The 12,654-nt window shown below is 60.0% G+C and overlaps 1 protein-coding gene across 2 annotated transcripts in view; it reads right to left on the bottom strand.

Moving 5' to 3' along the window:
• Nucleotides 1-12,654, bottom strand: part of AP2A1 (adaptor related protein complex 2 subunit alpha 1) — a 37,694-nt gene that overhangs the window by 2,891 nt on the left and 22,149 nt on the right. Inside the window, exons 5-19 of one of the 2 annotated variants that reach the window (XM_047790117.1) lie at nt 9,923-10,052; nt 9,391-9,492; nt 7,743-7,851; nt 4,473-4,623; nt 4,005-4,173; nt 3,713-3,850; nt 3,441-3,623; nt 2,151-2,248; nt 1,753-1,984; nt 1,458-1,625; nt 1,204-1,367; nt 806-871; nt 400-456; nt 212-294; nt 20-109 (exon numbers count right to left, since the gene is read on the bottom strand). In XM_047790117.1, the coding sequence (XP_047646073.1) occupies nt 20-109; nt 212-294; nt 400-456; nt 806-871; nt 1,204-1,367; nt 1,458-1,625; nt 1,753-1,984; nt 2,151-2,248; nt 3,441-3,623; nt 3,713-3,850; nt 4,005-4,173; nt 4,473-4,623; nt 7,743-7,851; nt 9,391-9,492; nt 9,923-10,052 (1,940 nt within the window). The remainder of the gene's footprint in view (nt 1-19; nt 110-211; nt 295-399; nt 457-805; nt 872-1,203; nt 1,368-1,457; nt 1,626-1,752; nt 1,985-2,150; nt 2,249-3,440; nt 3,624-3,712; nt 3,851-4,004; nt 4,174-4,472; nt 4,624-7,742; nt 7,852-9,390; nt 9,493-9,922; nt 10,053-12,654) is intronic. The other variant, XM_047790118.1, reaches the window with a different exon arrangement.

Raw genomic sequence — 12,654 nt, 5'->3', positions numbered from 1 at the left:
GGCCAGACCAAGAGGATATGAGTCTGGAGGTCTCCGGGGTGGACGACAGTGGGCGAGAAGTTCTGGAACTGCACCGAAGTCTTGTTGCCGTAGAAGAGATACATGCGGCCTGTGAGGGGTGGGGCGGGGCAGGGCTCCATCTGAGTTCTTTCCACCCCATCCCCAGGCCAAGGTCTCCCCGAAACCCTACCCCATCCCTCCCTGGACGTACCCAAGTTCTGCCGGAACTCTGACTTGACGCCAATCTGCAGCAGCTGGTTCTCAAACAGGACCCCGTTGTTCCTGCACACGAACCTGGGTGGGGGCGGTGAGGGCTTGGGATGACGAGTGCCCCCCTGAACCCTGCTTTGTGCTCCCCTCTTGTCCCCACTGCCCTCTCCAACCTTGTCCACGACTCACTTATTCAGCAGTTCATCGGCTTCCGGGATGGGCGGGCCAATATCCTCAGGACCTGGGCTGCAGGTGGGAGAGGAGGGAGATGGGAGGGGGCCGGGGGGCGGGGGGGGGCTAGAGGTAAAGGCCCAGAGCTAGTGGTGGGATAATAGCAGGTCCTGAAAGGACAGAATCCCAGAATCCATATGCCCAGATTCTCCCAAGAGCCCCAGAGTCAGACTGGCAATGGGAACAGGACCCTGGCAGGTGCCATCACCCCCGACCCCCTGTACCAGAGGGCCCTGATTATCACTCCTCTCCAAGTCCTTGCCTCCACAAGGCATCAGGAACCCTGTGACCAGCGCTCCCGGTCCCCTAACCCTCCCTGGGGACACAAGAGTCTGCCCCCCAACCCCCTGAGGCCACCCCTTACTCAGCAGCTGGAGCTGGGTCAGCCAGCAAAGCCATGGGGCTCTCAGGGGCAGGCGGCTCCAGCTCGCTGGGCCATCCAATCCCAGAGCAGACAAGAGAAGACAGGCGTGGTGGGCAGCCAATCCCAGAGAGGCAGCAAGAGGGCAAAGGGAGAGAGAGAGAGACAGAGAGGGAGGGAGGAGGGGAGGAGAAAAGAGCAGGCTGAGCCGTGATGACGAGAAAGGATGACACAGGGTGGCCAGGGTCAGCCAAGAGGCCAGAGTGGCCCAAAGGGAGGGAGGAGGCCGGGGGAGGCGGCAGCCAGGGCGGACAGGACAGAGGCTCAGGGCCAGGAGTGATGGAGAAGTAGGGAGGGGGCAGATGGAAAGGGGACAGCCCTGGGCCCGAGGCGGCTGGTACCTGAGGAAGGCCTCCTCGGGGGTGGGCCCCAGGCTGGGCTGCGCGGCAGGGCCGTCGGAGAAGACGTCTACCAGGAGCTGGCCGGCCCCGGAGGGAGCCGGGGGTGCCGCCGGGGGAGGGGCTGCCCGCAGCCCCAGGAGGTCAGCAGAGGGCGAGGGCGTCGACTGCGAGGAAGGCAGGGGCAGCTGAGAAGACAGGACGGCCTGGAGGCCCGGCTGGGCCCCGCCCTGGTGGCCCAGCCCCATGGGACTCACCACGGTGCTGGGGGTGGGCTCCACGCCCCCGTTGATGTCATGGCTGCTGGGGTCCCTCCGGCCGTCATCCAGGGCGCTGCCGGCCCCGGGCCCCTTCTTGCGTTTCAGCTTGGCCAGGATGGAGGACTCGCGCTCGGGGAAGGGCGGCATCTCCTCCAGCACAGTGGCCTGCGGGGCCGGGGGACGGGAGCAGGTCAGGGACAGGCATCCCCGGCTGCAGGTTTAGGGAGGAGCCGGGGGGGCGGGGGCGGGGACGAGGAGCAGAGGAGGGACGCGTGGGGACTGGGGCGCTGACCAGGACGTCCGTGCTGGCCACCGAGCTGAGGGTGAGGTACTCGACGGCGCGCTGCTGCAGCTCCACGTCAGCGTTGCGCAGCTGAGAGCCGGCCCGCAGCACGCCCTGGATGGTGGCCTTGGTCTCCGGGAAGAGGTTAATGAACTTGATGTAGGTGGACAGCAGCAGGGCGCGCGTGGCCACGCTGCACAGGTGGAACTTGGAATGCAGCAGGGAGAACTGCACTGGGGGGCTGCAGGCGGCAGGGGCCGGGCGGGGGTCAGTGGGCGGCCGGCTCCATCGCCCTCTCCAGGAAGCCCCCTCGGGAGGTGCCGCCTCCCGCACGGGGACCCTTCCCGGGACCCCACGTGGGCTGAGGGCCCCAGACCTCTCGGGAGCACGTGTCTTCCCCGCCTCACCTGGAGCGGGGATCCCCGGCAATCAGGTTCCCAAACTCCCCGAGGATGTAGCCGCCGACCTTGACCATGTTCTCGTGGCAGGCTGGAGCCTGGAGTGCCTGGGGGCAGGGACAACAGTAAGGGGTGCCATCCTGGCTCAGGACCACTCAGCATGAGCCGGGCCCGGGGCTCAGCCAGTGACTCCTGTTAACTGAATGACTCATGACTCTGCTGTGGGTGGGTGTATAGATGGGGAAACTGAGGCACAGAGCAGGTAAGTGACGGGCCCGAGCTCACACAGAGTAAGAAGGAGCAGGATGGGGCTGCCTTCCTTTTTTTGGGGGGCGGGGGCACAGGTGCAGCATATGGAGGTTCCCAGGCTAGGGGTCAAATCCGATCCTTAATCCACTAAGCACAGCCAGGGATTAAACCTGCATCCTCAGAGTTCCCGTCGTGGCACAGTAGAAACAAATCCAGAGTTCCCATCATGGTGCAGTGGTTAACGAATCCGACTAGGAACTATAAGGTTGCAGGTTCAATCCTTTGCCTCCCTCAGTGGGTTAACGATCCGGCGTTGCTGTGAGCTGTGGTGTAGGTCGCAGACGCGGCTTGGATCCCGCATTGCTGTGGCTCTGGCGTAGGCTGGCAGCTACAGCTCCAATTGGACTCCTAGTCTGGGAACTTTTATATGCCGCGGCAGCAGCCCAAGAAATGGCAAAAAGACCAAAAAAAAAAAAAAAAAGAAAAGAAAGAAAGAAAGAAACGAATCCGACTAGGAACTATGAGGTTGCAGGTTCAATCCTTTGCCTCCCTCAGTGGGTTAAGGATCTGGCGTTGCCGTGAGCTGTGGTGTGGGTTGCAGACGTGACTCGGATCTGGCATTGCTGTGGCTGTGGTATAGACTGGCAGCTACAGCTCCAATTAGACCCCTAGGCTGGGAACCTCCAGATGCCTTGGATGCAGCCCTAAAAAAGACAAAAGCAAAACAAAACAAAACACAAAAACCTGCATCCTCATGGATACTAGTCTGGTTCATTACCACTGAGCCACAACAGGAACTCCTGGGCCCCCTTTTCTGGGGCAGAGGGAGTGGGAACCTGCTGGCACCCGGGACCAGTGGCTACACCCTGGGCACCCCGCACCCTGCTGACCCTCCCATTGGCCCAGCCCTCGTCCCTGGGGTGGCCCAAGGAGGTCAGGGCTCCTCCTCCTTTGAAGAAGCAGGATGCAGGCCCGGGGATGGCCCCACAGCCCCAGCCGTCCCCACTCTGCCTTGAGGCCCCATTGCGGGGCAGAGCTGGGGGTGCTAACCTCGAAGACGGTCTTGGCAGCGTAACCCTGCACGTCATCTCGGTTGGTGACGATCTGCAGCACGCGGTACCACACCTCCTCGCTCACATAGTCGCCTGCGATGCGGATGAGGTTGAGGATGGTGTCCACGTACCAGCTGTAGTCCACGGCGTACTTCTCAGCCAGGATGGCCACCTTCAGGACCTGCCGGCCGGGCCAGGGGATCAAGGTGTGGGAGTGTGCCCACGGAGGAGACCCAGGAGCCTGGGCGTCCGGCCCCTCCCAGGACTCACGATCTCTTCTCGGATGGCGTAGTCGGCCGTCTCCAGGTAGCGCAGCATCTCCGACACGATCTGCTTGGCGTTGCTCCGGTCACACATGGCATAGAGGAGGTCGGCTGCCCGCTGTCGCACGCTGACATCCCGCTCCGTCTGAGGGAGGAGAGCAGGTAGGGTGTGTTCAAGGTACCCTTCCGGCACAGGGCTGGCCACCCCCAGAGCCTCCGAGTGCCCCCAGCATCTCTGAGGCAGCAGAGGAGACACAGGCCGGGTCCGAGGGGCCGGGGCAGGCTCCTAGAGGGGGCACCTTGAGGGCGTTGATGACGGTGTCGATGTGGGTCTTGACCGCCTCGTGGGAGAACTCGGAGCTGGCCAGCGTGCACATGCTCTCCAGGGCCAGGTAACGCAGGTTGGTCTCCCGGTGCTGCAGGAACTGGCCCAGCTGGTTACAGGCCCGCACCAGGAGGTTGGGCTCACTGCCGCCGCCGCCGGGAGAGGGAGGGACACGCAGGGGACATGAGGAGGTGGAGGCCCCAGGTCTCAACTCCCGCCCTCCGTGCCGGTCCTGCCCACTCCCGGGGACGCAGGCAAATAGACATCAGCAAGCACCCGGCAGGAGGGCCGGGCCTCAGCCCTGCAGGGCGGCTCCTCCCGCCTTCACCCTCCACCTCCCAGAAGCTGCACTCCCCCAGCTCCCCTGTCCCTCGGACCCCGGAGTCCTGGCCCCCAGCGCCCCCTCTGCTCGGGCCAGGCTGCCCACACCCCAGGCAGGCACCTGTCGTAGTGGATGATGAGACTGATGGTCTCGAAAAGGATGGCGTTCTTGGCGTTGGAGTGCTGGACCTTCTTGGACTTGGGTGGCTCCTGGGCCTTGTTGAGCACCGTCTCCAGACACTCCACCAGCCGCCCCTTCACGGCCGCGTCCTCTGGGGAGAGGGAGGGCAGGCCCTGGGCTGAGCTCTCTGCCGGCCCGGTCCGCCTGCCCACCCGCCAGGGGCAGAGGCCACACCCCGTTCCAGAGGGGCAGGGCAGGCCCCATGGCTGCAGGCTGGGGCCACTCCCACAAGCCCTTCCTGGGTCCCCAGGGGACCGGCAGGAGGAGGCCGGAGGCGGTCAACAGAGCAACTGTCCTGATGTGTCCTGACTCCATGGCACAAGAGGCTCCACCACTTTCTGCAGCATCGATGCTCTTCGGGAGCCTCACGGAGAAAGAAAGCTCCAGAGACCTCGCCCGGAGCCACCCCCAAGCCAGGCTCTCCCCAGCAGGGGTGGAGGGCCTGAGACAGACCGTCACCAACCAGGGGCCCACACAAACCCCAAGAACTGCCACCCCTTCGTATGTGAGGCAACCCCGAGGGGACAGAACAGCTGTCAAGGGTTCTAGCAAACAGTGTGGCGCCAAAATCCCTCAGTAAACTCATGAGACAGAAGAACGGGCTAAGGGACACAAGCAGCCATCGGCCAGATCCACAACACGGGACACGTGGCAACCCCGAGCTCTCCTGTTTCTTCAAACACAGGCGGGGGGAGGCGGGGGCTGGTCCAGACAGGGGGACAAAAAAATGACAAAGACAGGATGATATTTAATTTGGGGTCCTAAATCGTGTTTTCAAAGCCGCAAAAATAACTCCAGGGGCCATAAGCACAGTTTGCTGCCTGGACAGACGATGACCCTGGGGTTATTCTGCATCTCCTTAGGTGTGGCAGGGACACTGCGGTTTTTGTAGTGTGTTTTGTTTTTTGTTTTTTTTTGTCTTTTTGCCTTTTTCTAGGGCCGCTCCCGTGGCATATGGAGGTTCCCAGGCTAGGGGTCTAATCAGAGCTGTAGCCGCCGGCCTACACCACGGCCACAGCAACACAGGATCCAAGCTGCATCTACGACCTACACCACAGCTCACGGCAACGCCAGATCCTCAACCCACCGAGCAAGGCCAGGGATCGAACCTGCAACCTCATGGTTCCTAGTGGGATTCGTTAACCACTGAGCCACAACGCGAACTCCTGTACAGTGTTCTTTTTTGTTCTTGGCTGAGCCCATGGCACTCAGGAGTTCCCGTGCCGGGGATCAAAGGTGCGCCACAGCAGTGGCGACGCCTGCTCCTTAACCTGTTGGGTCACCAGGGAACTCCTGCACGGCGTTTGTGATTGTAGGCAACGGTGGAAATCTCCTGGGGTAAGGGGGAGTGTTGTGATGCCTGCAGCGTGCTTTCAAGTAATTCAGCAACCGGTGTCCGAGAGAGCGAGGGACAGGGGCAGATACAGCCAAGGGGTAAAGCGCCACGGAGGCTATGCTGCCAGGGGCGGGGAACCAGGAGGGCGGCTTACTCTTCTCCCAAGTTATTTAGATGTTTAAAATTTTTCTTTCTTTTTAGCTTTTCTTCTTCTTCTTTTTTTTTTTTTTAACAGCCAAACCAGCAGCATAGGGAGGCTCCCAGGCTATGGGTCGAATCAGAGCTGCAGCTACCGGCCTACACCACAGCTTATAGCAACACCGGATCCTTAACCCACTGAGCGAGGCTAGGGATTGAACCCTCATGCTCATGGATCCTAGTGGGGATCATTAACCGCTGAGCCAAGAAGGGAACTCCCGGATACTAGTCAAATTGGCTTCCATTGAGCCACTACGGGAATTCCCTCTACTAAAATTTTTGCAATACATTGTAAAAAAAAAAAAAAATTCTTTGGAAATAAATTGGAGCCCCACCCTGCCCAGCACTGGGCAGGGTTACCGTGGCCACAATTCCCTTTTTTGGTCTTTGTGTCTTTTTAGGGCCACACCCTCGACACATAGAGGTTCCCAGGCTAGGGGTCCATCGGAGCTACAGCTGCCGGCCTACACCACACCCACAGCAACTCAGCCGCGTGTGCCACCTACACCATATCTCCTGGCAACGCTGGGTCCATAACTGAGCAAATGAGCAAGGTCAGGGATATCGAACCCGAGTCCTCACGGATATTAGTCGTGTTCATTAACCACCAAGCCACAACGGGAACTCCGATGCTGCAATTCCTACAGCACAGGGCATACAGAGGCGCCTGTCCCGGGCACACCCGAGCAATGTGAAGCAGGGCTGCAGAGATGCCAGTGAGCTTAGACTCTAGCGACGCCCTTCCGTATGGGATGAGAAAGACCCACAATGGGGAAGATGCTTCCCCTGGGCCTCCTGACGAAATTCACCCTTGGCCTTCAGAGGCTGGGAGGGGCCTCGAGTGTCACCTACATCATACACTCCATTACCGTGTGTGCACACCTGTGCTCACACACGCTTGCAGCCAGCTGGCTGAGTGGAAGAGCACTAACCAGTCAAGCACCTACTGGGAGCTGAGCACCGCGGCACAGGATCCCTTAAAACTGCTCCATGAGGTCAGACATCCGAGGATCTGGAAGTTGAGAGGCAGCCCACGTGGCATATGGCACAGATTAGGGCACAGATCCTGGAGTCACTGCCCGGGCCTGGCAAGGCCACATCTCATCGCCAAGCCTGTTTCCCGATGTGCACAGTGTGGGGACGGTGCCCCTTGCCAGCTCAACTGGGGGCACCTGGACACCCCCAGTGCAGGCTGCTCACTGCAGACCCTTTGTCCATGTCAGTGGCTGTGACCATGAGCAACGAGGGCATGAAAACCCCTAAAAGAGCTATGCTAATTCTAACCGCTGGCCTGGGATCACCCCTTGACCTGCTGGGTGACCTGGAGCAAAGCCCTGCCTCTCCCAGCCTCGGGTTCCTCCCACAGCTGGGAGGTCAGCCCCTACCTCCCAGGGCTGGAGTGCAGCCCAGCTTTGCAGGAACTCTGGGCCATGGCAGGGAATCAACAACCATGGGCGATTCTCTGTGCGGGGCAGGGCGGTGTCCCCTCTGCTGCCGCCCCCCCCCCCCCCCCCCGCCCCCCCCCGTCTCACCCCCGCCACCTGCCTGCAGCCTCCGTGGGCTCAGTGCTGCTCCCACTGCAGCCCAGGATTAGGGTCTAGAGGCACCAGCCCAGCCTTAGACTCCCGGCACCTGGACCCTTGCCCACCCTCCAGACCAGATGGGCCCCGCCAGACCTGGTGGCGGATAGCACTGCAGCAGCCGCAGAAGCTTCACTGAGAGCCAGGGCGCTGGGACGAAGTAGTAGGTGTAGTCCTGGAGGTCGGTGGAGGCCGAGGAGACAATCTGGGGACACAGGAAGAGGTAGCTGTCACAGTGCAACGGTTTTTTGGGTTCTTTTTGGGGCCACACCCAAGGCGTATGGAGATTCCCAGGCTAGGGGTCCAACAGGGGCTGCAGCTGCCGGCCTACACCACAGCCACAGCAACGCAGGATCCAAGCCAGGTCTGCGACCTACACCCCAGCTCATGGCAACGCGGGATCCTTAACCCACGGAGCAAGGCCAGGGATCGAACCTGAGTCCCTTGTGGATGCTAGTGGAGTTCTTAACCCGCTGAGCACAATGGGAACTCCCAGTGTGATCGTTTTATGGAGCAGAAGCCTGAGGTGTAGGGGAGGCGGCTGAGGAAGCCTCAGGCACACAGTGAGCGACCAGGTGGATCTGAGACTGCGCTGGGGCTCGCTGATTTCCCTGCCTCGGTGGGCAGCAAATCTCGGCCAACCTGACTCCCTTCTGTAAACTCCTGACTCCAGCTCTGTGCCTCACGATGCCTCACGAGGACACGGACCACACCGGCTCCCTGGAGAGTGCCTCCTTGTGTCCCCCCCAAATACTTAGGGGCTGGAATCAGCTCTGACCCTTTCCTGGATCCCGGGGCCTGCCACAAAGTGAAATGCCAGAAGGGCTCCGGGAATCAGTCAAAGAGCACGTGACTTTCTTTTTTCCTTATGGCAAACTCCTATTCAACCTTGAAAACCCCTTCTCCAGGAAGCAATGCCCCCTTCTGCTCTGAGCCACCTCCATGAAAGTAGGTGCCCAGCCCCCACTGTTTTACTGTCCCCCACCAGCCTGGCCCACAGGAGTATCCGGATGTGCAGTGAATGAATGGAAAAACGACTGAATGTGCGCTGGTAGCTGTGCTCTTTGGCTGAGAATCCAGTCCTTTCATTACCTGCTCAAGAAACATTTGTATTTACTCCAAGTCTCCCTCAGCCGTCACCTCCACCAGGAAGCCTTCCTGGATTTCCAGGCTGATTGAAATGCCTCCTGTGCGAGCTGCCCTGCTCCCTCCCCAACAGCACAGATCACCTCTTTCACGACAATCTGCGACCGAGGTGGCTTGTCCAGCCACGCACCCCTCCCCCGAGCAGGACAGGGAGCTCCTTGAGCGCAGGGCTCAGTTCCGACGCATCCGTTTCCCCAGTGTCAGCCTGCAGAGCTGGGCCCACAGGAGGCCTCGGGCTATGTTCCCAGGCCAGAGGCGAAGGTGGCAGAGGAGGAGAAAGGAAGGAAGGGGGGAAGCCTGGGAAAGAAAATCAGGAGAAACAGCAGGAAGAGAGAAGGGGCGAGAGGGAGAAAGGAGAGCAGCCCCGCTTCCTGGCTGCTTGCCAGGCGCTGGGACCGTCCGCTTTGAACTGACGGTGCAAAGGAGGCCCAGAGAGGTGAAGCCACTTGCCTAGGGCCACACAGGCAGGAAGTGACTGAGCTGGGATGATCCCAACTCTGAGCCCGAGTTCTCAGGGAGACCAAGGGGGACCAGAGGTGCCCAGGGGACAGGGATGCCGGGGCCACCTCCTCGCAGCTGGCACCGACACCACACCCACCCGGCTTAGGCGAGACACGGCCAGGGAGATGCACGTCTTGAAGTCATCCGGGTTCTTCTTGCAGAGACAGGTGATGAGGCTGACAGCAGCTGTGACCACGCCCTGTGGGGACAGACAAGCGGCAGGTCAGGGCCCTCAGGGGAGGGTCGGACTGGCAATGAAAGTCCAGGCTGTGGATCTGTGAGTAGAGGCTCGGGAGCATTTGGGGCTGGGGTGGTGTGAGGGCTGTGCGGGGCGGTGTACAGGTGCCCCGGTGGGTATTTCAGGGCTCAGAGGCCTTGAGGGACAGGCATGTCGGGGGTGGGAAGAGAGGGCAGTGTCTCTGTGCCGGTTGGGTGGGCACTGGGTGCTGGGGGAACCCCTGGGGGTCAGAAACAGAGGCAGGGAATCTTTGGAGCGTCTGGCTGAGTGATGGGTGTCGGGACACCGAGGAGGATCTGGGCACCCAGGTGGGAATCGGGGCAGAGGTGGGGGCCCTGGGCATCCAGGTGGGTGCCGAGGGCGGGGTGGGTCTTGCGGGCAGAAGCCTCACCATGTGCTGGTCGTTGAGCAGGTGCACCACGCGGGCCGTCCACTCGCCCATGGGCACCAGGTCGGGCGAGGCCTTGTAGAGCCGCAGCAGGCACAGGGCCGCGCTCTGCTTCACGCTGTCCATGCTGTCCCTGCGGGGACACGGTGCAGGGCGGGAGCGGGGGTCAGTGCCAGCTCAGCCCCGCACACCTCCGCCTCCTCCCTCGCTCCTTCCAGGAAGGGTGTCCAGCGAGAGGCAGAAAGAGCCCGGAGGACCAGGGAACCAGCATCGGGCACTGCCCTCACTGCCCTCCGGGCCTCAGTTTCTTCATCTGCAAAATGGGCTGCAGCTCAGAAACCACATGGAGTGATGAGCAGAGCTAAGTCAAGACAAGTGTGGCTCTGGACCTTCACTCTGTGACCGTCCACTTGCTGAGCGCCTGCTGGGCACCAGGCACTGCTATTGGCACCGTGGACAGGGCGGTGGACACACGGGTCCAAATGTCTGTGCTCACAGAGCTGACGTCCTCATTGGGGCAGTTTGTGTCCTAGAGGAACAGTGCTGTCCAGGCTGCTACACAGCAAACAAGGGCAGAAGCTCCCAGCATGCCCTTTATTTTTTTGTTTTTGTTTTTAGGGCCGCACACGCGGCATATGGAGGTTCCCAGGCTAGGGGTCCAATCGGAGCTGCAGCTGCCGGCCTACGCCACAGCCGCAGCAACATGAGATCCGAGCCCTGTCTGCGACCTACACCACAGCTCACAGCAACGCCGGATCCTTAACCCACTGAACGAGGCCAGGGATCGAACCTGCATCCTCATGGATACTAATCAGGTTTGTTTCTGCTGAGCCATGACGGGAACGCCCCCAGGATGCAATTTTGGAGGTCGGTCTCTCTGATAAGGCACCAGGTAAAGAGAAAATTGAGAGGAAAGACTATGACACGAAGGCGACAGCAGTAAAAGCTACCACTCGGGAGTTCCCACTGTAGTTCAGCAAGTTAAGAACCTGACTAGAACCCAAGAAGATGTGGGTCCCTCTGCTGCTGTGTGAGAAGAGACTGCAGGGGGGAGGACACAAGCAGGAGGCCAGAGGCGGGTGAGAGCAATCGTCCAGGCAGGAAAGGACAGTGCCTCAGACCTGGCTGTAGCTGTGCAGATGAGAAGGGGTTCCATCCAGAACCATTTTTGGCTTTTTTTTTTTTTTTGGCGGCGCCCAAGGCACATGGAGGTTCCAAGGCCAGGAGCTGAAGCTGAATCACAGCAGCAACCCAAGCCACAGCAGTGACAACGCCAGATCCTTATCCCACCAAGCCACCAGGGAACTCCTACCCTAATACATTTTTTCCCATGAGGTGGTGGGGATGAAAGAGGGAACAAAGTGACCCTCAAGGTTCTGATCCGAGGGACCTGGCAGGTGGTGAAACCATTTGCTGTGTGGGGACCTGGGCAAAAAGAGGGGTTGCTAAAGTTCAATAGCGAACAGAGAGGAAGGCGACCTGTTAATCAGACCCCCAGGGAAGACGGTCGGGGGGGCCCTGGACCCATAGGGCTGTGTGGCCTCTGCAAGTCCTTTTCCTTCTCTGAGCCTCCATGTTATCCTCTGTAAAATGGGAACCTGAGTCCCCTCTTCAGAGCAGAGGAAGCTTGTCAAACACTGGGGTGGGCTGAATAAGGCCCCCCCAAGACAACCACATCCTGATGTCCAGAACCTCTGCGTGCATTCCCCTTCGATCAGAGGGGACTTGGCAGATGTGGTTACATCAGGGCTATTGAGATGACCCCAGGTGACCCAGGTGGCCCTAGAGGTAATCGCAAGGGTCCTTAGCCGAGCGGAGGAGGAGGAGGAGGATCAGAGTCAGAGAGACGGAAGGACAGATACAGAGATCGGACAGAAGATGCTTTGCTGCCAATCCAAGGTGGAAGAGGCCGTGAGCTGAGGGATGCAGGCGGCCCCTAGAAGCTGGCAGAGGCCAGAGACAGATTCTCCCCGAGGGCACCGGTCCTGCTGACACCTCAATTGTAACCCAGTGAGACTCACTGTGGACCTCTGACCTCCAGGACTGTGAGAGAACCAATGTGCGCCTTGAGCCCTGAAGCTGGTGGCCGTTTACGGAGGCCCCAGGAAACTGAATAGGTAGGTACTTGGTTAGCACAGAGCCCGGTGGCCAGCGGTGTGCCCTCCCAGAGGGCTCAGTCCCTGCCCGGTCAGTCCCCAGTTCCCGGCTTCATGGAGAGCATTACTTTCTTTTCTTTTTTTCTTTTCTTTGGGTCTTTTTAGGTCCGCACACGCAGCGTATGGGAGTTCCCAGGCTGGGGGTCCAATCGGAGCTGCAGCTGCCGGCCTATGCCACAGCCACAGCAATGCCAGATCCCTAACCCACTGAGTGGGGCCAGGGATTGAACCCGTGTCCTCATGGATACTAGTTGGTTTCTTAACCCGCTGAGCCACAACGGGAACTCCAAGAGCTTTTACGTATCAACACGTTTAATCCTCACCGTGGCCCTCTGAGGAGGTGGATTCTATTATCAACTTCAACAACAGGTCAGAAGACCTCCGGGCGAATCCCAAATTAAGGAATAAGAACTATTGATCAGTTTGGTTAAGTTACAGAGTCCGTGATACTATGCAGGTAACGCTGAAAAAGTACATCATATGGGTGTGGGGGGGTGCCAAGGATGGAACATACAGGAAAATTAGCACGACCAAACTCAGGGCACCTGGCAGAAGGCCTGATCAACTGTGGTTGTTTTC

Source organism: Phacochoerus africanus, chromosome 8, assembly GCF_016906955.1.
Source record: "Phacochoerus africanus isolate WHEZ1 chromosome 8, ROS_Pafr_v1, whole genome shotgun sequence".
NCBI lineage: Eukaryota > Metazoa > Chordata > Mammalia > Artiodactyla > Suidae > Phacochoerus > Phacochoerus africanus.
Note: the sequence above shows the minus strand (reverse complement) of the source record. Positions and strands in the feature narration are given on the sequence as shown.